This window comes from Balaenoptera ricei, chromosome 7 (genome assembly GCF_028023285.1).
Source record: "Balaenoptera ricei isolate mBalRic1 chromosome 7, mBalRic1.hap2, whole genome shotgun sequence".
NCBI classification, from domain to species: domain Eukaryota; kingdom Metazoa; phylum Chordata; class Mammalia; order Artiodactyla; family Balaenopteridae; genus Balaenoptera; species Balaenoptera ricei.
The window spans coordinates 44,690,748-44,713,399 of NC_082645.1; the positions used below are offsets into that span (position 1 = coordinate 44,690,748).

The 22,652-nt window shown below is 35.6% G+C and overlaps 1 protein-coding gene across 7 annotated transcripts in view; it reads left to right on the plus strand.

Annotated features, from left to right (window-relative positions):
- The window catches only part of GALNT13 (polypeptide N-acetylgalactosaminyltransferase 13), a 550,270-nt gene that overhangs the window by 509,876 nt on the left and 17,742 nt on the right, over positions 1 to 22,652 (plus strand). For all 7 annotated transcript variants that reach the window (XM_059927894.1, XM_059927896.1, XM_059927892.1 and 4 more), the window contains one exon: positions 17,150 to 17,284. In XM_059927894.1, the coding sequence (XP_059783877.1) occupies positions 17,150 to 17,284 (135 nt within the window). The remainder of the gene's footprint in view (positions 1 to 17,149; positions 17,285 to 22,652) is intronic.

Sequence of the window (22,652 nt, forward strand, 5' to 3'; positions counted from 1 at the left end):
GTCTCATTAATGCTTGGCTGGGAGAACTTCTCTTGATTTTGGTTGGCTTATGCTCCTACCAGGAGACTAAAATATACTGAGGATGGAATGGTAAATTGTCTCAATCACTCATCCAACAAAACCTGGTTATGCTAGCCTATAACAGATACTCTAGATGAGGTTAGCAGATGATGTTAGTAGGAGGAAATATCTAAAGACATACATTTCACATTGACCTGGTTTTTCAGGGGGTCATGTGGTAGCTGTTCATCAAGTTCATCAATACAAGAGTTAGTTCCCTTCCAAGTAAGTCTCAGCAGGGCCTGCTATCATGGGATCAGTCTGGTATCAAAAAACCCTTTGGGATACATATACAAGTCAATGAGACCATTATTTCTATGCTACTCTGTTTATTCTTGATTCTTTTCATTCTATTTTCCCAGGAAATTAAAGCTCCAAAATCATACCAATTCCTGGGCTTACACCCATTGCTTCAAACTGACTAATGCACATTTCTACTTGAATGACCAAGTGTAGCCTCAAACTCAGTGTGTCTATAATTAACTCATCTTTCATGAAAAGCCCTTTTTCTACAATCTTTGTATTCATCTATCTTTTACATTTTCTTCTTTTATCTCTTATCACACACCCTGCCCTTCTCGAACTAGGCACTAAGCCTTGTGGATTCTTTCTACAAGAAAGAATTTCCCTATTCCTTCTTTTCTTTTATTAATAATTCTACTTTCTAAATCTTGGCCTTGATTGCTTCATATTTGAGTTACGACAATAGTTTCAATGTAGTTTCACCAGAGCTCCAGCCTGTCTTTACTCCACCCTCATTCAATTATGAAAACTCCTTTAAAAATACCATTCCCAACTGGAAAAACAAAAAACTTTAGAGTCCCCAGTTATTACAAGATAAAATTAACATTCTTTACTAGTCAAAGCTCTACACAGTCTGACTCCTTCTTACCCTTGTAATTTTATCTCCTGTTGCTCACCCATACAAACTCTCAACTCTATCAACTCTATTGAGTATAGCCAGAACAGACATTTTAAAAATTGTTACTGTAATCCATTTTTTAAAATCATATCCTTGCCTTTTCTTTTACCCACCTGATATCACCTTTCTCCACTTTTCTAACTACATAAATTCTAGTTTATGTAATTCCGTAGTTTACATTGTTCTAGTTCCACTTCAAAATTCACCGTCCTCCATATAATAATTTGTTTTTTTCTGGTTTTCAATATACATTGATACTTCCTTTTTCTGAACTCACAATACTTTAATTTTTCACATTTGTTTTTTACTTACTCATATACCATATCTCGATGTTTCTCTTTTAACTCTCATAATTTCATTCAATTGTGTTTATTCAGCTCATTTCCAAAAACAAACTGTAAACTTTTCTTGAAGCAAGTATTAGTTAATTTCCTTTTCTTAATCCTTCTACAGTAATAAGTGCTTATTGAAAGAATGAATGGGTAAACAAATTCATAAAAAATTTTCAAAGTTACTCAAGGACCTGCTGTTAACACAGAAATAGCTTCAAAATTTTAGGGAAACCACATAAGGGAAAATCTTCCTGGAAGATGAAACTGTTCCTATGAAAATGCCTAGATTTGAGGCTGTAATAGGCTGGAAAATGACCCACAAACGTATCCACATCCTAAGCCTTGGTACCTGTGAATGTTACCTTACATGGGAAAAAGGACTGTGCAGGTGTGATTAAGGATCATGATATAGGAGATTGTCCTGGATTATCTGGTTGGCACTAAAAGCAACCACATGTATCCTTATAAGAGGAAAGCAGAGGGAGATGTGACACACACACAGACAAGGAGAAGGAAATGAGACCACAGAGGCAGAGATAGGAGTGATGTGGCCACAAGCAAAGGAAATATAGTCTGTTGCCAGAAGCTAGAAGAGGCAACGTACAGATTCTCCCCTAGAGCCTCCAGAGGGAACACTGCCTTGCTGGTTCCTTGATTTCAACCTAGTGAAACTGACTTCAAATTTCTGGCCTCCATAACTGTGAGAGAATAAATCTCCATTGTTTTAAGTCATCAAGTTTGCGATAATTTGTTTCAGCAGCCACAGGAAACTACTGTAGGTCCTCACAAAGAAAACTCCAGGAAGTCTCTAGCTCAGTGTTCTTAAGCAATCCACCCCTTCGGAGGATTAAGATATAAGATACGAAACCTTCCTCAAAGTTAAAAACATATATTACTTTATCTTGCTACTTCAAGAAATCAAGTAGTAGCTACAAAGAATGGCTCTAAATTATACTGGTCCTACAGAATATTTTAATTATAGAAAATTTGATTTTGGATATTCCATTTTAACTTGAGTATTTGTATTCTATTTTAGTGCAATTGTAGTAGTAAATAAAATTGTCAATAGCTCTAAATCCTATATTAATAAAAATTTTAAAGTATAAAATAACTAAAAGTGAATCCATAAATATTAAATGATGATGGCCTTTTCCATTAATAGTTAATAACTTCTGCACAGAAGTTTTAAAATTGTTTTTTCAAATCTTAATTCAAGAACTGAGTAAACAATCAACAGGTAACATTTTCTTAATTCAAACAAATTACATTATCTTTTGTATTAAAGAAACACGTATTAAGCTTGGAGTTGATTAAAACTTGCAGGAACTTAAACTAATGATCTTATTCTGCCTAGTTTTGCCTGGCCAGAGTGTTTCCTGGAATAGAAATAAATGGCAAATTTGTTGTGTTCAATCCTTTTCTTTCCCCTTGTAGGAGTTACTCAGAGATTGTGAGATTGTTTTCTTAATATTTCCAAAAACTGAGCACTAGTATTGTCTATTTCTTAGATCTATCTTTTCTTCTAAGTGTTGTACAGTCCAATTTTATGTATTTCTGCTTAATGATAGTTAACATCTATCACATTTGACACTTTTTTTTAAAAGCTATGGAAAAATTGGCAATGCAAGTCAACCTAGAAAGCACTTTTAATATCTTACTGTAAAGTGTTTAAAATTAATACCTGAAATCCTACATTCATTTAAATAAGCCACAACTTTGGCTCCAAGCTTTCTAGCTGTAAGTACAACACTGGTTATATGATTTATTGGGTCAATAATATAAAAACAAACCAGCTTCGAAAAGGTTCAATTATTTCTGGTGTTGAGATAATAAAAATGTCTACCCTGATTCCTGATAAGGAGAGCATTATATGGAAAAGGAAAGGCACTGGACTAAACTTGGAGGGGACAACAGTCTCTAGGAGGGCATCTAAGGAAATGATGATGATATCAAAGTATGTGCACATAGGGGGACAAAAGAAATACTTATTCTATTGATTAATCAATTAAAGTGTATCATCATATCAACCCATGCTCTAAAAAGCTTAAAATTAAATTTCTATAAAGCTCAAATATTAAAATACTTTAAAATCTTTGGGAAAATTCACATAAATTTGTATTCATTTTATTAATGGAATTTCCAGAATATTTTGAAAAACCCCCTTTGAAAAGTGAAATATCACACACTTTCACAAAGCAGAAAATTTAATACTACTGTATTTTTACAAAATACACACACACACAGGCATATGTACTTCTCTTATTGCACACCATCAACAGAACTTTTCTTACTAACAAGGGTAGACTGTTAACCGAAAAACTTACTAAAAGAAAAATGTTTTGCTACTAGCAGTATCAGTGTGCTCCCTCAGCCCACCAGTTTCTCTCTTCTGAAGCTTCTATTACTTAGAGATGGACTATAAGCTTTCTGCTAACTTCATCATGATACGTTTGTCTCCACTGAACAATTCAGTCCCAGAAGAACCTTCCTCCTCTGTATTTTTTCAATCTTCTAAACCTCATTCCTTTCTCTATTTTATCTTCAAATGCTTTCATCCTGTCTTAATGCATAATTCTTGACTTAACACCCTGGTCTTAATCATTACCCTGAGCTGCTTGCTTGTTCAAGTCATCTTCCTGCCAACATTTTAGTATATTTAATATTAAAAAATTTAATGGATTGAATGCATGAATCTACTATATATGAAGAATATTAAGGTCCTTTGAAATGATCCCCTCTTCTCCCTTAGAGAGTGTGTGCGCCTAAATTTTACTGAGGACATAAATAATTATTTAATATTACCATTTGAAGCACTCTGTAATAGCTAAAATAATATCTTGGCTTACTCTAGTAGAAAAAGCCACTTTATTAGTTTCTAAGTAAGGTAAATAACGTCTGTAGTTTCTAAATTAACAGTGTTGGCTACCCCAGTTTTATATTCACCAGAAGCCAAGCAGAGCCCATACTTATAATTATATGCTTTGCTATACCTAAGATTTTCTTCATCTTACTGTATTCCCAATTCTATCCTAGTTAATAAATTCTTACAGTATTGGAAGAAAGTAACAAGTAAGGGTATACCTAGGGTTTTTTTCCCTTCCAAATATGAAAACTTGTTTTTTGGGGAAGGAAAAGATAACACATGAAGCCTAGATAACAAAAAACTGGACAAGAAATTTATGTTCAAATATTTAACTAACCAATGCAAGGAAGAGAAACAAAGTTTAGAAAAAGGAAAAGTCTAAGAAATCTGCCAGCCAAATAAAATGTCAGGTATAATATTTTTATAGCACCAAGATTTTTAAGGCATTCTTTGCTTAAAACTCACCAATTTTTAAAAGATGTCATCATATACAAGATTTTATTGAGGATAACCCAAAATGAGGAGACTAATCAAATGCAAGCTTATACACTTACATGGCTGAAAACAAAATGTTTTAAATATTTCATTTGTTCGCAAATAACTATATATCCCATATATATTTTGCCTTGTTGTTAGAAATCCTGATATAACAATAGTGACAAGATAGCAACAAAATATCTTCCATATTTTAATGACCTTAATTATACATTCTTTGTATCAAATAAAAAAATTATACCTGAGATATCATGGAATTGTCATCATTTTTCTGTATAAACTATGAAGTACAAATCTTTCTAATTTTTATTAGGTATTTCTCCTAGTTAACAATCTAGCCTCATCTTTACAAACTATTGTTTTTATTTATATGGAAGCCAATATTTCTCCTTTGCGTGAAACAATTTTTTTCTACATTTTTCTAGGATTAATTGCATCCTACACTAAATTAAAGCATATATCCACAGTATGAGTTGGTTTAGTTATTAATATCTCTTAAGTTCTTTCTGGGTATATTATGAATGCTTCTTCCCAAAAGCCTATGGCAGTGATGGGGGTGGAAATTATATTGAACACTACTCCTATAGTAAACATTTGCAGGTGTTTTAAGTATGTATATATAATTTGAGTCTCACAATAACCCTGAGAGGAAGGTATCATAATTAGGTTATATACTTCATATACCCTACTACACTACACCATACTTGATCTGAGTCAGCTTTGGTAAAAAGTTAAGATATCATCAGAGGACCTGAGTGTCAAAATCCCTCTGTGACTCTTAGTCTGCTTGGACTGCTGTAACACAATACCATAGACTGGGTGGATTAAACAACAGACATTTATTTTCTCACAGTTCTTGAGGCTGGAAGTCTTAGATGAGGGTGTCAGCATGGTCATGTTCTGGGGAGGGCCCTCTTTCTGGCTTGCACACAGCCACCTTCTTGCTGTTTCTTCACATGACAGAGAGCAAGCAAGCTCTGATCTCTTCTTCTGCTTATAAGGGCAGTAATCCCATCACAGGGCCCCACCCTCATGACCTCATCTGAACCTAATTACTTTCCAAATACACCACCTCCAAATACCATCACACTGGGAATTATAGCTCAACATATGAATTGGGGTGGTGGGGTGACATTCAGTCCATAGCACAGGTGTTATGAAGTCCCTTGTCCTTTCTGGCCCTCAATTTCTAATCTGTAAATTGATATGGTTGAACTAGATGTTAATCAGTTAATATCCTTTATCTCTATTGCTAGATAGGCAAGAGATAAGTCCAGATGATTTGTGTAACCTGCAGTCTGGTGACGGGGACACGAATTTAGAAAGCTTGAATTTAGGGGAAAAAAATTTAGAAAACAAATGTTTTTAGAAGATAGAACAATGTGAAAATTTTGAGCAACCTGCCAGTCACAAAAAACTGATGATTTAAAGAAAAAAGAACCTATTAATCAGTAATTCACTGAACACCATATATATATATATATACCCAGTAATATATGGGCACCAAGAGGAAATAAATATACACTTAAAACTCAAACTTCTTTTTGTGTGTAAGGATGTAGGGAAGATGCTGTTTGTTACATGACACAGAGTCCTTTCCATGAGTAACCCTAAGAGAATTTCATGTTGCACTGAGTATTGGAAGAGCTGTTTGCCTCCTGAGAAGCAGGTTTTTCTTTTCTTTTTTACTCCAAATAATATGGTTCGCCCAGAGACAATAATTTTATAATATTAATTATAAAATTAATAATATTCTATGGACAAGTATTTATACTGGCGTCATACTTGGATTCTTTTTATTATATTACCATTTTTATGTAGATGGATTTTGTCTCATTTCTCTCTCTCTATATATATATATGTAAAATTCTGTTTAAATCCACTTATACTTTGTAACGAGATTAAATATAAATAAGTAAATGGGCACACAATCCCTACCCTCAATCTCAATGGGAATACAAAACAATGATTCTTGAAACAAAGAATATTTGTACTCTTATACAGAAGGCATTCAGAAAAAAGGTCTTGATAAGGACAGGAGTGGGTCTAAAATGCTTCACAAGGCTGTCAGGGAGCACAGAGAACGGAGTGTGTGCAAGGACAGCGAGGACACTAGCCTAAACGGAGTGGAAGGCCTGGACTAGGGAGAGTGGAAAATTAAGTTTTGTAAGTAGTGGAGCTAAGATTTTAATAGAATGTAAATGTCAAGCAAGGAAGTTTTGACTTGAGGGGACAAAAGGAGCAATAATCTTTCAGAGTGCAAAGGTTGCCAAAGGAGAGCTTGTAACCTATTTCTAATACAACCTCATGAAAATACTTGCACATGCACTTTTGTTATTAAAAATGGCATGGTGAATGTGGCCAAAATGAAAAGGGCTTTTTATTCTTGTTATTTAGTACCCAAGTATAATTTCACCACAAGCAGGGACAGACTATAGAACTTTCTGTCAGTTCCTTTCTTTTATTCTATTATCAAAGGACTTGATCCAACACTGAGCAAGAAGCTACATGTGGTATGTACAGAAATGATACCTTTCCATTAAAGGAAAAAAGGCTTCAGTGGGTTACCATGGAAACAGCCTACCATCCATTCCAATTTCTAGTAAAGAATCTTAGTCTTCTAATGAAAACCTACCAGATAGATATACTTCTACTCCATCTCTCTAGTTGCTAACTTTCTAAACAGATTTTGCAGTGTTCTTTTTATTTAAAAGAAGTAAAATGTGCTTATTTGGCTGGGATATGCAGAAATTGTTTGTTTAAAGAGGCACTTTTCTCACCCCCACCCCAAGAAAACAGCAGCTAGCAAATTCAGAGGTGCACCGTACAGTCCCTGTAACACCAAAGAATGATCAAAGTGGTCTCCCTAGGTCACGGTGGCCAGTGTTCAATCCACATCTTACACACCGATAAGACCAAGTGCTATTTCTAGGTGGTGGAAATCATTACGTTACAATGTGCTCACTGAAGAGAACTTTTCTTCCTTCAGTGGCCCAAACAAGTGGCCCATGAGCTAGATTTATTTTTTACTATGAGAATCTTAACGTGTTACATATAAATCTGATATAAAGACATGGCCCCCAGTTTTAGACTGAAGTTTTTAGAACATGTTAATATTGATCTCTGAGATCTCCTATACAGAAGAATTCCAAATAATTTATGTAGACAAGTCCCCCTCCAGAAGATGGAATTTATCTCTCCTCCCGCTTGTGTGTGGGCTGTGCTTACTGACTAGCTTTCTAAGAGTAGAATATGGAAGGGGGTGGTGGTGACTTTGCAGTGGAGAAACATGGCAAATGCTGCCTTGGGTGAGTGATCAAGGTTCTACACTGTGAGTCATGTTAATACCATGCACCCTTGATAAAACGTGAGGAGAATGGCACTTCACTTTTGTGATCTTCCCCCCAAAAATCTATAACCCCAATCTAACCATGAGGTGAATATTAGACAAGCCCAAACTGAGGTACACGCCACAAAATACCTAACTAATGCTCCTCAAAACTGTCAGTCATCAAAAAGAGTAAAGTCTGAGCATCTATCAGAGTTGGCTAAGGAGATATGATGACTACATGTAATGTGGTATCCTGGATGGGATCCTGGAAAAATGAACATAGGACCATATGGGAAATTTAAGGAAAAACCTGTGAAATCTGAATAAAGTTTGGAGTTTAATTTTTAAAATATCCCAGAAGCAAAATGTTAACTGTGTGAAAAGAGCATGGGATTTGGAGCCTGACAGACCACAGATCAAAGACAGGTTCTCCCACTTGCAAACTGAGTGACCTGGAATTTATCTAACCTTTTTGAACCTCACATTCCTTATTTGAAAAAAAGAAATTATAATACTAACCCTGGGACTTCTCTGGTGGCGCAGTGGTTAAGAGTCCGCCTGCCGATGCAGGGGACATGGGTTTGAGCCCTGGTCCAGGAAGATCCCACATGCCGCGGAGCAACAAAGCCTGTGCGCCACAACTGCTGAGCCTGTGCTCTAGAGCCTGCGAGCCACAACTACTGAAGCCCGCGTGCCTAGAGCCCATGCTCCGCAATAAGAGAAGCCACCACAGTGAGAAGCCCATGCACCACAACGAAGAGTAGCCCCTGCTGGCTGCAACCAGAGAAAGCCCACGTGCAGCAACAAAGACGCAATGCAGCCAAAAATAAATAAATAAATAAATAATGTATTTAAAAAAAAAAAAAAAACTAACCCTGAAAAGTTACTGAAGAAACGTATAATTTATGATATATGCTATATCATATTTAATATACTAATATTTAAAATGACTGCTTTCTTGCCAAACACACGGCAGGTTATCCCAAAATGTTGGCTTTCTCTCCTTCCACCTGCTTCCAGCCCAACGTCCAAAAGGCCAGAATCTCTGTCCCTTTGCCTGCTGGTTTTCTCTGCCAGAGGCTGCTTTGCCCACCTCGTCACACCTGGGGAATTAATCAACTCTACTCTCTGGAAGCACACCTCAAGCAAAAGCTGAGGGCAAGTGGTATAATTATCCCAGGTCCTTCACCCTTCCAGGGAACTGAATCTGAGGCTTGTTCCATCTGGTTGCCAGTTTCCCAACAGGATAAGGCTCCAGTTATCTACAGTGTAACTAATTTGTAATATACCCTTTATTGGCTACTTTGCCTTCCCTGCACTCCTACTGGTCTTTCTTGGGATCATCTACATAATAAAAACTACTTGCACTTGAATCCTTGTTCAGTGTCAGCTTCTGGAGGACGCCAAACTAAATTGATCTTAGTTGGCAGCAATGATGAATGACATAAGTAGGATTTCTTTAAGCTTGAAACCACCTAGAAAAGCTCAGTATTATTTGATTCAGTGCCAATGTTGTGCTAATAATATGGAGGTGAATTTTTAAAATTATGTCTAATTTAAACTAAAGGGTAGTTTACCTTTACAGATAAGATGCAGTTACAACAGATACACAATAAGAGTTTCTTTGTGCTATCTTAAGGACATTATAATTTGCCTTTTGAGACTTAATATATTTAATATAATTTTTCTCTAATTATATGCAACATACCAGTTTTAGGAAGTGTCTAATAATACAATGTATGTGGAAAAGTTTCGAATATAAGATACCAGTAAAAATATATTCAGAAATGATATCACAAAGTCTTTTATCATTAATTTGTGGCTAATAAAACAAACACTAAAATGAATATATAGTCTATATATATACATATATATGTCATGTGAATAATATATATTATTACTGCTATGTTTATTTTACATTCACAGGCATAAATGAGTAAGAACCTCAAAGACCAGATATCTTGCTGCTCCATGGTTCTAACTAATGATATAGTCATAAAGGGAAAGTATGTATTAAATTGCCCATGACTGAAGGAGAATATCCCATCCAGGAATTTACTTCCCTTGCAATTTATATGTGTGAAGGCCAGTTCTTCAGATAAAAAATATTTAAGGAATAATTCAGTGGGGGAGAACATAGGAAAGAATATCATCAAGAGAAAGCTAATTTGTTACAGAAAATCAATACAATGAGAACATCAAGAACAGAGTTCAAGCAGGTTGGAATAGTGGAGGAAACTCTTACAGAAATGTTGGCACTCACTTGGATGTCTGCATATCAAAGTTTCATGAATGGCCTATATGGTTTAGATAAAGCCTGAAACATTTAACATTCTCAAAAGTATCAATGAATAAATAGATGGACGAATCACTGAATGAATAGATAAATGATAGAGACATAGCATGGGAGAAGGTGTTCTACATGGTGAGAATAATTTAGTTTTTGCATGCATCTCCTTTAACCTGATGGTCACTGTATTAGTTTCCTATTGTTGTATAACAAATTACTACCAATTAAGTGGCTTAAAACAACACAAAATTATTAACTCACAGTGTTATAGGTCAGAAATTCAGGCACAACGTGGCTGGGTTCTCTGCTCAGGGTCTCACAGGACTGAAATGAAGGTGTTGGCCAGAGCTGTGATCTTACTGGAGGCTCCAAGATTCCTGGTTATTGGCAGATTTCAGTTCCTTGAATTTGGAGGACTGAGGGCCCATCTTTCTCAGTCTGCAAAGACACAGTCTTATGTAACATAATGTAATCATGAAGTGACTTTCCTGTCATGGTCACAGTCTCACCAACATTCAAGCGCAGGGTGTTAAACAGGGCATGTACACCAGGGGACAAGAATCTTGGGGCCATCTGAGAATTCTACCACAGTCACATAAAAAACAATATCTGCCACTCAAGTGTTATCTCTTGAGGTATCTTTTGGAAGGAATTCCTACTAGGCTTATATTTGCAATTTATATTCTTCAATATTACAACAATACAACATACAACAACATGAGTAAACATTATGAGTATGAGTTTTATGAGTATTATGAGTATGAGTAAACAATACTCATACAACAATATGAGTAAATATTTGGAAAATATTTGAGTATAGATTCCTGAATTGCAGACTTCCTTTAAAACCCTTCAAGGCAGAGTAAGTTATTAAACATACATAAACTTTAACACCAGTAGTGTTTAAAATGGGAGGATTTAGCAATGAAGTAGAAAGAAAATAGAAACGACAGTCACATTTTATTATATTAGTGTATCCTGCTTATTTTATTACCTTATTCTCTTGCTCTGTTTTCCATAAAGTGTACTAAAGAACTCCAAAGAGAAATTGCTTTCATTTAAATTCAGCAAGTAATTACTGGACACATACTCTTCTCCTAGAATTGTTTCCATAGGTATTCAAAATATATCTCTAGCATTATTACTGGGGCAGCGAGGTTTAAAAAATAAAACAAAAAGATGAGACCAACTGTAATCAAATGTAGATTATATGCCTGGATTTTGCACAGATAATTACTGATACTGAGATGTCACTTGGGCTAAGTACTGTGTTTAGAGTTTAGATGAATTACCTCATTCAGCCTCTGAAATAGCCCAGGAAACAGGAGGCATCTTTATCCCTTTTCCCAGATAAGGAAGCTAAGGTTTGGTCAAAGTCTCACAGTAATTCTTTCTGAAGCATGTGGAGGAAGGTCTCAAACCCTGGTCGTGTCATTTTCCAAAGCCCATTGTGTTAGCGCTGTTCTGCTCCAAAGATATGCACAGATGATATCACATCTACAATAAAGTGCAGATAAGCTATCAGGGTAAGAGTAGTTACAAAAACGCTACATGAAGAAAGTGACGAATGTACTAAGACTTTAAGGAGGTGGTCTTTTCCTGGGCAAAGTGGAATGGATAGTCCTAATGATATGATCAGCACATACCAGGTCAGGGATGGAAGAATGAGGTGACTTGCTGAGCACCAACAGGGAACTACCAGAGTGTTACATACAGTTATATTGAAGTGAAAGGGGAAAGAGTTAAGCCTTCATAGGTGATACTGAGGACAGACTGGGAATACTGAACTTGAGATACACACTCACATCTTGTTTTTAACAAGTCTTTTAGAGCATTTAAACTGTAAAAGACAATAGATGCCATGTAGGCATGTAAGATAAGAGTACACAGCTAGAAGCTACCTACATCTCCTTACCCTCTTCTATATAAACCACTGGGCTAACAGGCTATAAACAGAATCTGAAATCAATTAAGACAGAAAAATCTTTTGTCTGACAGCAAAAGTCTCTTTGCTTGGCATCTCCATTGATGAATTCAATTCCATCTCTGCATTCTCCATGCTAATATCAGGATGGTGTGATATATAGTAAGAGAGAACGTGTTAAAAAATAAATCACACTGCTAAATGTTGAATTTTTATTGCTAAACAATGTTCTTTGTTATTTCAATATAAATGTTCCTGGGCTATTTTTACAGAATGAGGAAAAAACTATTATGATATGTTTATTTTCTTATAATTTGTCCTTCTGGATGGTTGGTTGTTAACAGATTTCTCAAACTGACTGTATTTCAAATACCTAAAGGGATTCCCAGAGAGCCCAAAGCTCCAAAATGGGTATGTAAAGGGCAGTATGGTCAAGTGAAAGAACAGTGGCAATGAGCCTGGGGTCCAGAGAGAACTCTTTCGCTAAGAAGCTCTGGCAAATTGGGTAAACCCTGTAACTTTACTGACCTCAGTTTCTTCATCTAGAAAGTGAAGCAGTTGGCATAGAGTAACATATAGAGTCTCTTCAAACTGTGAACTTTTATAGTAAATACTGTCCTGAGGAACTCAACAGGAAAAGTATTTTATAAATTCAGAACTAAATCTAGGGAAATCACAACCTGTATAATTAACAAAGCTGAATCAAATACACATGTGAGCCTTTTAAATACACACATATTTTTTGGCAAAATATTTCTTTATCTAAGGATAAAAGAAGGAAAGAAACCTTATGTTGAGACAGAGCCAGCAGAGGGCGTTTAGTCCCCAGGCCTCTTGCTGAAGGAGGTGTGGTCCAGGTCCCAGTAACACAGAACAGTGTCCTTGGTTTGCAACTTGGGCTGCTCTACAAGGTTTTGTGAATGGCTGCTATGCTGCTCGCAATTATTCAAAGGGGTAAAGGTATAAGAGTATTTTTAAAGAAACAGCTATACATTAGGATTTTAAGCAAGATACAATTTTTAAAAGAATGTATTGACACATTCTTTCATTGTGCGAAGTAAAGTACTAATTTACTGCAGAATATTTTAGACAATTCTCACACAGTCCTTAAAAAATGTTTAAATGTTGTTTCAATTTTAGATATTTGAAGAATCATAAAATACCTTTGGACATACTTCCCAAAAAGAAAAATCCAGAACAAACTGTATGCATGTGTGATATAATGAAAAAGTTTACCTTCTCTGAAAAAATATTAAGATTAAAAGGAATTGAGACTGGGCTTGGCTATCATCTTTCATATGTTGGGAGTTATTCCTAAACTCATTTGAGTGCATCAGTTCAGAGACAGAAATCAATCTAACCTCAATAAAGTATACATAAAAGCAAGTAAATCATCTAGTCATAGTAAAGAACCACTTTACAAAGATATATTTAAATGGAAAAATGATTATGAAAATGATTGCTCTGATGCTTTTGGAAAGTGTAACTGGATGTTACAATTTTAGGCCCAGATATTGAGATACAATAGATTTGAAATCTAAAATCCAACTTTTCTATGCAAAATTTGCAGTGACATTTGGAAAGGCTTCAACCAGCATTAGGAATAAAAGGAAGTGTATTCGTTTCCTCAAACTGCTATAACAAACCATCACAAACTGGATGGCTTAAAACAAAAGAAATTTATTGACTCACAATTCTCGAGGCTGGATGTCTGAAATCAAGGTGCCAGAAAGGGCATATTCTTTCTGAAACCTGTAAGGGAGAATCATTCTTTGCTGCTTCTAACTTCTGGTGTTTGCCAGCAATCGCCATGACTTGTAGATGCATCAGTTAATTTTTTTTCAATTGCAAAGTCCAAAGAAAGATAATTTCATATATAGGGCCAGAGAATATTCTACAGATATCTTTCTTAAATGTGATGTAAATTACATATCTATTAATTGACCCAAAAATGAATCAAAATTAGAAATTGAGGAACAAAGAATGCTTTGTGGACCTCTCTCTAGAACTTTCAATCGTTAAAGTTTCCAAACTATCATTAGAGACCTGAGGAGAATTGATGCTCAGGCCATGATTATACTCATTATGCAAAATTAATGGTGAATATGGATGCTTTGGTATCTCCATTTACATTGCCATCTGTATACAACTAAAATAAAGCAATTTCAAAGTGGAAAATTATCCTTCACATTGATATAATGGGCAAAAGAAATTTCTCTAGAAATTACCCTCTCTAACATCAAGGTTTACTACCAGATTCATTTATTTAATTAAATATGCTTGTAATTGTATTAAAAAAAATACTAACCATGTTTGGGAAGGATACAAATACTTATCTTAGATGGGTGTTTCCTTTATTCTTCTTTTGGTTACTCTTTTTCCATGAAAAGTATATATATTGAAAAGTATAAAAAGTATACACATATACATGATACTTCAAAGATAGGAAAATCTTTCCTGAATTCGATACACGAAATCTATAATATATTTTATACTGTTTAAATAAATGAACTTTATACACTTCCCAAGTTTTTATATTGTTAAGTAAAATGTATAACCTTTGTGAGAATTTTCCTTTTAAGATATTGGCTTAAGAGGGTACTTGGGTTCCATCACTGACTTGTGCATCTCCCTCTTACTACTACTTGTGATCTTCCTAGAAGCCCCGAGTAGCAGTGCTACAGAGGCAACCATTTCAAGACTAACTTAGTCAGCTTACAGGCTAGGACTCAGAGTTTATAAGTGATTTGTAGAGCTGACTTCCTCAGATTTCATCAGGTTGCTTTGGGAAATGAAAAGACCTTGAAATGACCTTCCTCATCACACTCCCTCTCGATATTGCAAAGAAAAAATAAATACCCACAGAATACTGAAGCATGCTTATCATAACTAACAGAAGAAATCAACTTTTATAATTATGTATTTAATAACCCTCACAAAACTTTAATAATCAATGTTATAAATAAATTATTCACACTAGGAACAAAATAATAGAGGTTATTATAGCATCAGTTTGAATTAGCTAACAATGAATCTTCTATCTACCTTGACATTTCTTGGATATTTTGAGAAGAATTATAGTCAAGCCCAGCCAAAACCACATGAGAAAGGTAAACATAGAGCCTGCCTTTAAGGAGATCTCTAAAGATAACTCTACAACCTTCAGAAACCCACTGACAATATTTAATAAAGTTTATGTGATGTACTTATGTTATAGAAAGGAAACTGATGAAAAACATCATTGTCCCTAGACTTAGGGAATTGGTCATATGGTGGCAGCAACAAGGACTGCCCTTTACGGAGCTCCATAAAGTTTACAAACTTTATTTTATTGAACCTGTTGTGTAAGTTTTATAAGGCAAATATAGTTCAGAAAATACAATGCCACCAAATAATAAGAATTTAATAATGTAGTTAACATCCTCTAACACCATACAGAAAAATAAACTCAAAATGGATTAAAGACCTAAATGTGAAACTGGATACTATAAAACTCCTAGAGGAAACATAGGCAGAACACATAAATCGCAGCAATACCTTTTTGGATCCATCTCCTAAAGTAATTGAAATAAAAACAAAAATAAACAAATGGGATCTAATTAAACTTAAAAGCTTTTGTACAGCAAAGGAAGTCATAAACAAAAAGACAACCTACAGAATGGGAGAAAATATTTGCATACGATGCGACCTACAAGAGATTTATCTCTAAAGTATACAAACAGCTCATACAGCTCAATATCAAAAAAAGAAACAACCCAAACAAAAAATAGGCACATCTAAACAGACATTTCTCCAAAGAAGACATTACAGATGGCCAAAAGGCACATGAAAAGATGTACAACATCGCCAATTATAAGACAAATGCAAATCAAAACTACAATGAGGTATCACCTCACGCCAGTCAGAATGACCATCACCAAAAACTCTACAAACAATAAATGCTGGAGAGGGTGTGGAGAAAAAGGAACCATCCTACACTGTTGGTGAGAATGTAAATTGGTATAGCCATTATGGAAAACAGTATGAAGTTCCTTAACAAGCTAAAAATAGAACTTCCATATGATCTGCAATCCCACTCTTAGGCATATATCCAGAGAAAACTGTAACTCGAAAAGATACATGCACCCTAATCTTCACTGCAGCACTATTTACAATAGCCAAGATATGGAAGCATCCTAAATGTCCATCGACAGAGGAATGGATAAAGAAGATGTGGTATATAAATACAGTGGAATTTTATTCAGCCATAAAAAAGAATGAAATAATGCCTTTGCAGCAACACGGATGGACCTAGAGATTAACATACCAAGTGAAATAAGTCAAAGAAAGACAAATATCATATGATATTGCTTATATGTGGAATCTAAAAAATGATGCAAATGAACTTACAAAACAGTAACAGACTCATAGACATAGAAAACAAACTTGTAGTTACCAAAGGGGAAAGGGGTAGGGATGTGAAGGTATAAATCAGGAGTTTGCGATTAACATATACACACTACTATGTACAAAACAGATAACCAACACAGACATACTGTATAGCCCAGGGAATAATACTCAGTATTTTGGAATAACCTATAAGCAGAAAGAATCTGAAAAATACATAAACATCACTTTGCTCTACACCTGAAACTAAACATTGTAAATCAACTATTACTTCAATTTAAAAAAGGAAAAAAAAGTTAGAATTACAAAAATAATAATAATTTAGTTAAACTGAGTCTTCACAAAAAGCACACGACACTGTACATATTTTGTAGTTGAAGAAAAGGATGCAGAGAGATGAACTAGCTTTCTCAAGATCACACAGCAGAGATCATTTGAAAATACAAGTTTATCTGATATGAAAGTTTCCACAGATAAATCTGCTATACTGCAACTTTTTTTTTTTAAAGAAGATATCATTTTATTGGCTGACTCTTATATTTTCAGGTATTTTCTTATACTGCTGACAAAGAAATCAGAACCGATGACTTGTGCTTGGATGTGTCTAGACTCAATGGACCTGTAATCATGTTAAAATGCCACCACATGAGAGGAAATCAGTTATGGGAGTATGATGCTGAGGTATAGTATTTTCTTAATTTATTTCTTATTTAATGCTTACACTCAGTTATGTATTTCAAATAAATTTAAATCCTAAGCTATTTTTTCTCTGCATTGAAAGAATTGTATTTTCAAGCATGCATGCTCATAGCTGAAAACATTAGGATGGTATATCATATAAATAGGTTTTTGCCAAACTAGGCCATTAGTATAAAATATAAATAAGGAAAATAAAGTCATTTTTATGTGCTTAAACTTTGTTATCACCATGTACATGCTCAACATAAATTAGGTAATGGGCAGGCCATGCCTATCTGAGAGGTGTGTGTGTCCTGTATGAAAATGTGCATACAGGACAATATCACTAATATTCTCATATTTTCAAATTTTAAATTTTACATAGTTGTAATCGGTGATATTTACGCTTCTCAACTTAAAGGAAAAAAGAAAATAGCCACAAGAATTAGCATGAATTAGTATTCTTTACATTAGTAAATACTTTGCAGAATTCAATGAATTAATTAGATACATAATCAGCTAAGGAGTATCTTCACAATATAGCACATTTTTCTGATAGAAGAGAGGGATAGAAAACAATGAAATTACTGTTGGGAATTTATAGCCAGGCAGTGTGTAAAAACCAGATCAACCATCAGATGGAGCTAATAAAAAAAGAAATATTTTCCTCTGCATAAAGAAGGTGCATTGAAACAGCTGCATTTCTTTCAGTTCTCTTTGCTTAGCAAAATGAATTGGTCATCTTTGCTACATTTTCCACATCATTAAATGGTCGGTGACTTATTCAAAGATAAGTAAACTTTGTTCTTACAAGAATAATAATACAAGAGAGATAAAAGAATTTCACAGATGCAGTGTTCTATGCAAGCCTATAATACTCTGCAAGAGTAACATTTTAAAAACCAACCTTCAGAGTTGTTGGTATTACTGATAGCTTAACAAGATCTTTTTAAACACTTTTTGAATGTCAATTTTATTTGCAAGACGTAGTTTCTTAAGTGGAATATCAAGAAAACACTGAATTCTAATGTGATCTGAAACTAGTTATGTAGGGTTAAAATTGGGCCCTAAAATTTATACAAAATTACCAAGCTCCTTAGACAACAAATATTTTTCTTCTGGGACATTATTAAAGACAAACACCCTGAATCCTTCCTATATTGCACCAGTGTGTTCTATTCAGACTCTTGCCTTCCTAATACATTGTTCATCTTCTCTGTCTAACCATCAAGTTTTCTCTTCAACTGTTATCATCCATCACCATCCTTTATGTTCAGACTGGGGATGGATGCTGTTTCCTCCAATAATATGTGTGGGTCATCCTGGACCCTGAGCTCCCTACCTCTTCAATGAGGAAAAGTACAGATAAATGTACAAATAAAGGAGAAACAATGCAAGTTTCAAAATAAAAACTTTTGTTGTTGTTGCTCTTTAGTTTTCACTAGGAAACAAGGACTTTACTGGGCTTGTGCTAAAAAACAAAGAAATCTAGCATATATTAAAAAGAAAGGGAAATGAGTGTACATATTTTTTATAAGATGAAGCAGAATTTCAGAATACCACATCTAATCTTTAAACTTTTCTATAATTTTTGAGTGACAATGGCTTCTATAGTCATAATTCAAATTCCTTCATATTTGAAATAACTATTTTTGGTAATTCTTTATATTTGTTTATATTTTTATCAGCCAGTAGCAAGATTACTGAATATTAGGGGATTTTGAAAGAAAAGTGAAAAAAAATAGCTAGCTTCAGCTAAGATATAGTTTTTTGTAAATTTACTATTTTGGATAACTAGTAGTTATTCTGTTGCAGTATTTTAGAGCACTGTTATATTTTGTGTCATGTACACTTTATTTCTAAAACACACACGATAAAGCTTATGTCATAAATGTTGAGAAATGTTTATTTTTAAATAAATAATCCAATCATCTTAATAATTATATAAGTTTAATTTACTCTCCTATATGTTTAGGTTTTCAGAATTAAATTGTGATGTTCAACTTGTCTAAATTTAAAATTTTAAATCATAATGTAGATTTTTTTTGCCAAATTAAAAAATGTAGAAATCATAATGTAGAGAAGACACATGAGAATAGATTATAGAAATAATGCACTGCCTTTCTGGAAATTTCAACTTTGAAAGAAAACACTGATTTTATTTGTGAAGAAGTCAGTGGAAAGACATGATTTTTTTAATGAAATTGAAATACAATATTTATTTTTTATAATTACCTTTTCTTTAAGTTTTAGGTTTATGATCACTTTAAGTCTACAAAATAGTCTCAACAACTGCTATCCAAAGTGTAATTCTAGGACTAGTGCCATCACCTGGGAACTTGTTGGAAATCAGGAATCTGAGAGACCACCCTAGACACACTAAGTCAGAGTCTGTATTTTAGCAAAATCCCCAGGTCATTTACGTACATGTTAAGAGTTTAGGAAGGACAAGTCTAGACAGTGGTCAAACATCTGCTTATCTTTCTTAGTCTTTTTATATGCACTACTGAAAAATATTGCAAAGTTAGGAAAAAGCATAAATACGTTTTGGAAAATGACAAGGCTTCCAGGAGAGAGGGAGGAGGGAAATGGAGCATAAGGGTGAGAGGTGCTGAGATGAGAAAGGGGAGTAACTGCCAAGCAGCTCTAGTTTCATATTACAACCAGTGGAAAGTAGAAATAGCACTTGCTATTTTTTAAATTCTTTATCTACGGCTATCAAGGGCAAATTAATACTTCTTTGAGAAACCTCTGAGGTGGCGCACTTTCAAAGCAGAATAAGGAGTTCACAGAATTACAGAGCTGAAATTTACCTTTCAATTCTCTCCTTTTAGCCTTTATTAGGAGGAAGCTAAAGTACAAAGATTACACCACCCATGGCTGAGGCAGGATTTAGGTCCTAATAAAGTAATCAAAGAAAGCTAGTTATCAATACAATTGTGGATCTCACAGTGTGAACAACTGAAACATTCCATCACCTTATCTCACATAGTCCTTTCAATCTTAAAAAAGCAAGTCATAAATGGGAAAATTGTTCAAATATCCAGAGAAAAATTGAAACAGTATTGGTACAGGAAGGGGGAACCCTTCCAGGGCCCGAGAGTGGGCTCTCGTCTAACACTTGGAAATGAATTGTCTGAGGAGACACACATGCTGACAAAGCAAGAGTCTTTACTAAGAAGGGGCACCTGGGTGGAGAGCAGGAGGGTAAGGGAACCCAAGAGGACTGCTCTGCCATGTGGCTCTCAGTCTCGGGTTTTATGGTGATAGGATTAGTTTCTGGGTTGTCTCTGGCCAATCATTCTGACTCAGGGTCCTTCCTGGTGGCAAGTGCATTGCTCAGCCAAGATGGATTCCAGCAAGAAGGATTCTGGGAGGACATGTGGACTAGTGTCCCCTGTCTCCTTTTGACCTTTCCCAAATTCTTCCGGTTGGTGGCAGCTTGTTAGTTCTATGTTCCTTACCAGGACCTCCTATTGTTAAGATAACTCATGCAAGTGGTTACTACTGGGCCTGGCCAGGGTGGGTGGTTTCAGTCAGTGGTTCCCCTAACAACTCCCCTGGTGAGACTTCATACTCAAGATACTTCTTGGGAATTGGGGTAGAGGGTCTCTTTCTTCTGTAACTACTTCCTGCTGAGAATGGGCATAGTCCTGCCTAGTAGAGTAGAAGTCTCTCTCCAACTGATCTAAATCAAGGTATTCTGTGCCCAAAACCAGCATTCACCCTCGTGGTAACAACAGTTTAGCCTGAAACTCTTGGAGCCTGTTGGAGATGAAACAGACAGGGGCCAAACAGGAGGTCTAACAGGATGGTCATCACCAGGCCCAGAAAAGGAAGGCAAAATCTGGGGTGAGAGCTGCACGGTGTGTGACTTCCTTCTGATTGGTTGGTGGTGAGGTAACAGGGTGGTGGCTCCAGGAACCTTGTGCTCAGCCTGAAATTACCATCCTCTACCTGGGTGGGGGCCTTAGTTCCTGCAGAAGAACTCAAAGATGTTGTTATGCATACTCCTTAGGAGGAACCAGGACCCTGCCCCAAGGCTGTACCACATTTGACTGCTCCTCCCCTGTTCTTGCATCCCCTCCCTTCCCTGATTAACAACTGTTTGAATCTGCCCTTTGGAGCTCAGGGAAGGTCTAGGAGGCTGAATGAAGTCTATATCCTATAAACAAGAAACAGGGGACACAGAAAGGATTTGTATTCCAGAGCCCCACAGAATCCTATCAGTTTTAATTCAGGAAACTGGGTGATGACAGCTCTGGCCACTTCCCGCTAAAATGGGGCATAGTCCTGCCTCAATTTGGAAAACAGACACTGAATTGGAAATATTTCTGAGTTCCAAGTCCTGGATCTGAGTCTTGTATGACTAAAATCTCAGTCCCTTGATCTGCCATTTTAGTGTAACAGACCAAATTAGAAGTAGTTGGAAGAGTGACAACTGGAATTTTAATAGGCAAAAAAAATCTCATTTCTTTCCAGGAGAATAAGCCTGAAACCCAGTCTGGACCAGGCACTTTGGAGAGACTTGTAGCCACGTAGCCAGTTGTCTAGTTTTATCTAAGTAGGTTTTAACTTTTAAGGTGATGTTAACACAAAGATAACAGGTGCTACTGTTACCATACATGTCTTTTTTTTTTGTTAATGTATGATCTAAAGCAACTCCATTGTCTAAAATGTAATAGTTACAAGAGGAGACCTTTAAAAAGTAAGGTTGCAGTTACCAGCTGCCAGCAGACATTGTTTTGAGAATGGCTGGTAGCATCCAATTCTGACACAGCTCAAATCTCAAGTTCTTAGCAATACAAGGACTTGTCTGAAATCACACCCATAGTGTCACCTAGTTATTTCATTGGCTATCTGAACCACAGCTACTCCATTTTGACTTTTAATTGTAATACTATCCTTAATAAAGCAGATGTCACTGTTAATGATGTATTTCTCTAGATATGGTAAGATACAAGAATTTGGGCTCATAAAACCTCCTGAAAGTATTTAACTATCTAAAGGCCTGTTCTGCCAGTTTTTCTCAGAGCACAGAGTGCCTCATTCCTGATCTCCACCCTGAATTCCTTTCAGGGGGTGCTGAAGATCAGTGGCCATTGACTTAATCCTTGCAGAAGCAGATGGCAAGTGGCAGTTTCCAGTCAGCAGGGCCCCTTCATGGTCATAAATTTGGTAAATTCGACCATGGTTTGGGGGGGTATTTCATGACCATTTCGTCCCACGGTGCTGGGAATGCTCATTCCCAGGTCTGGCAAAGATTTCGCTGATAGGCCACTCAATGTGCTATTACTGGACTAGGTCTTATTAACAGTGCCAAAAATCTCTGTACCACCTGTCTTACTAGCCTCTTACAGTCCAGAAAAAT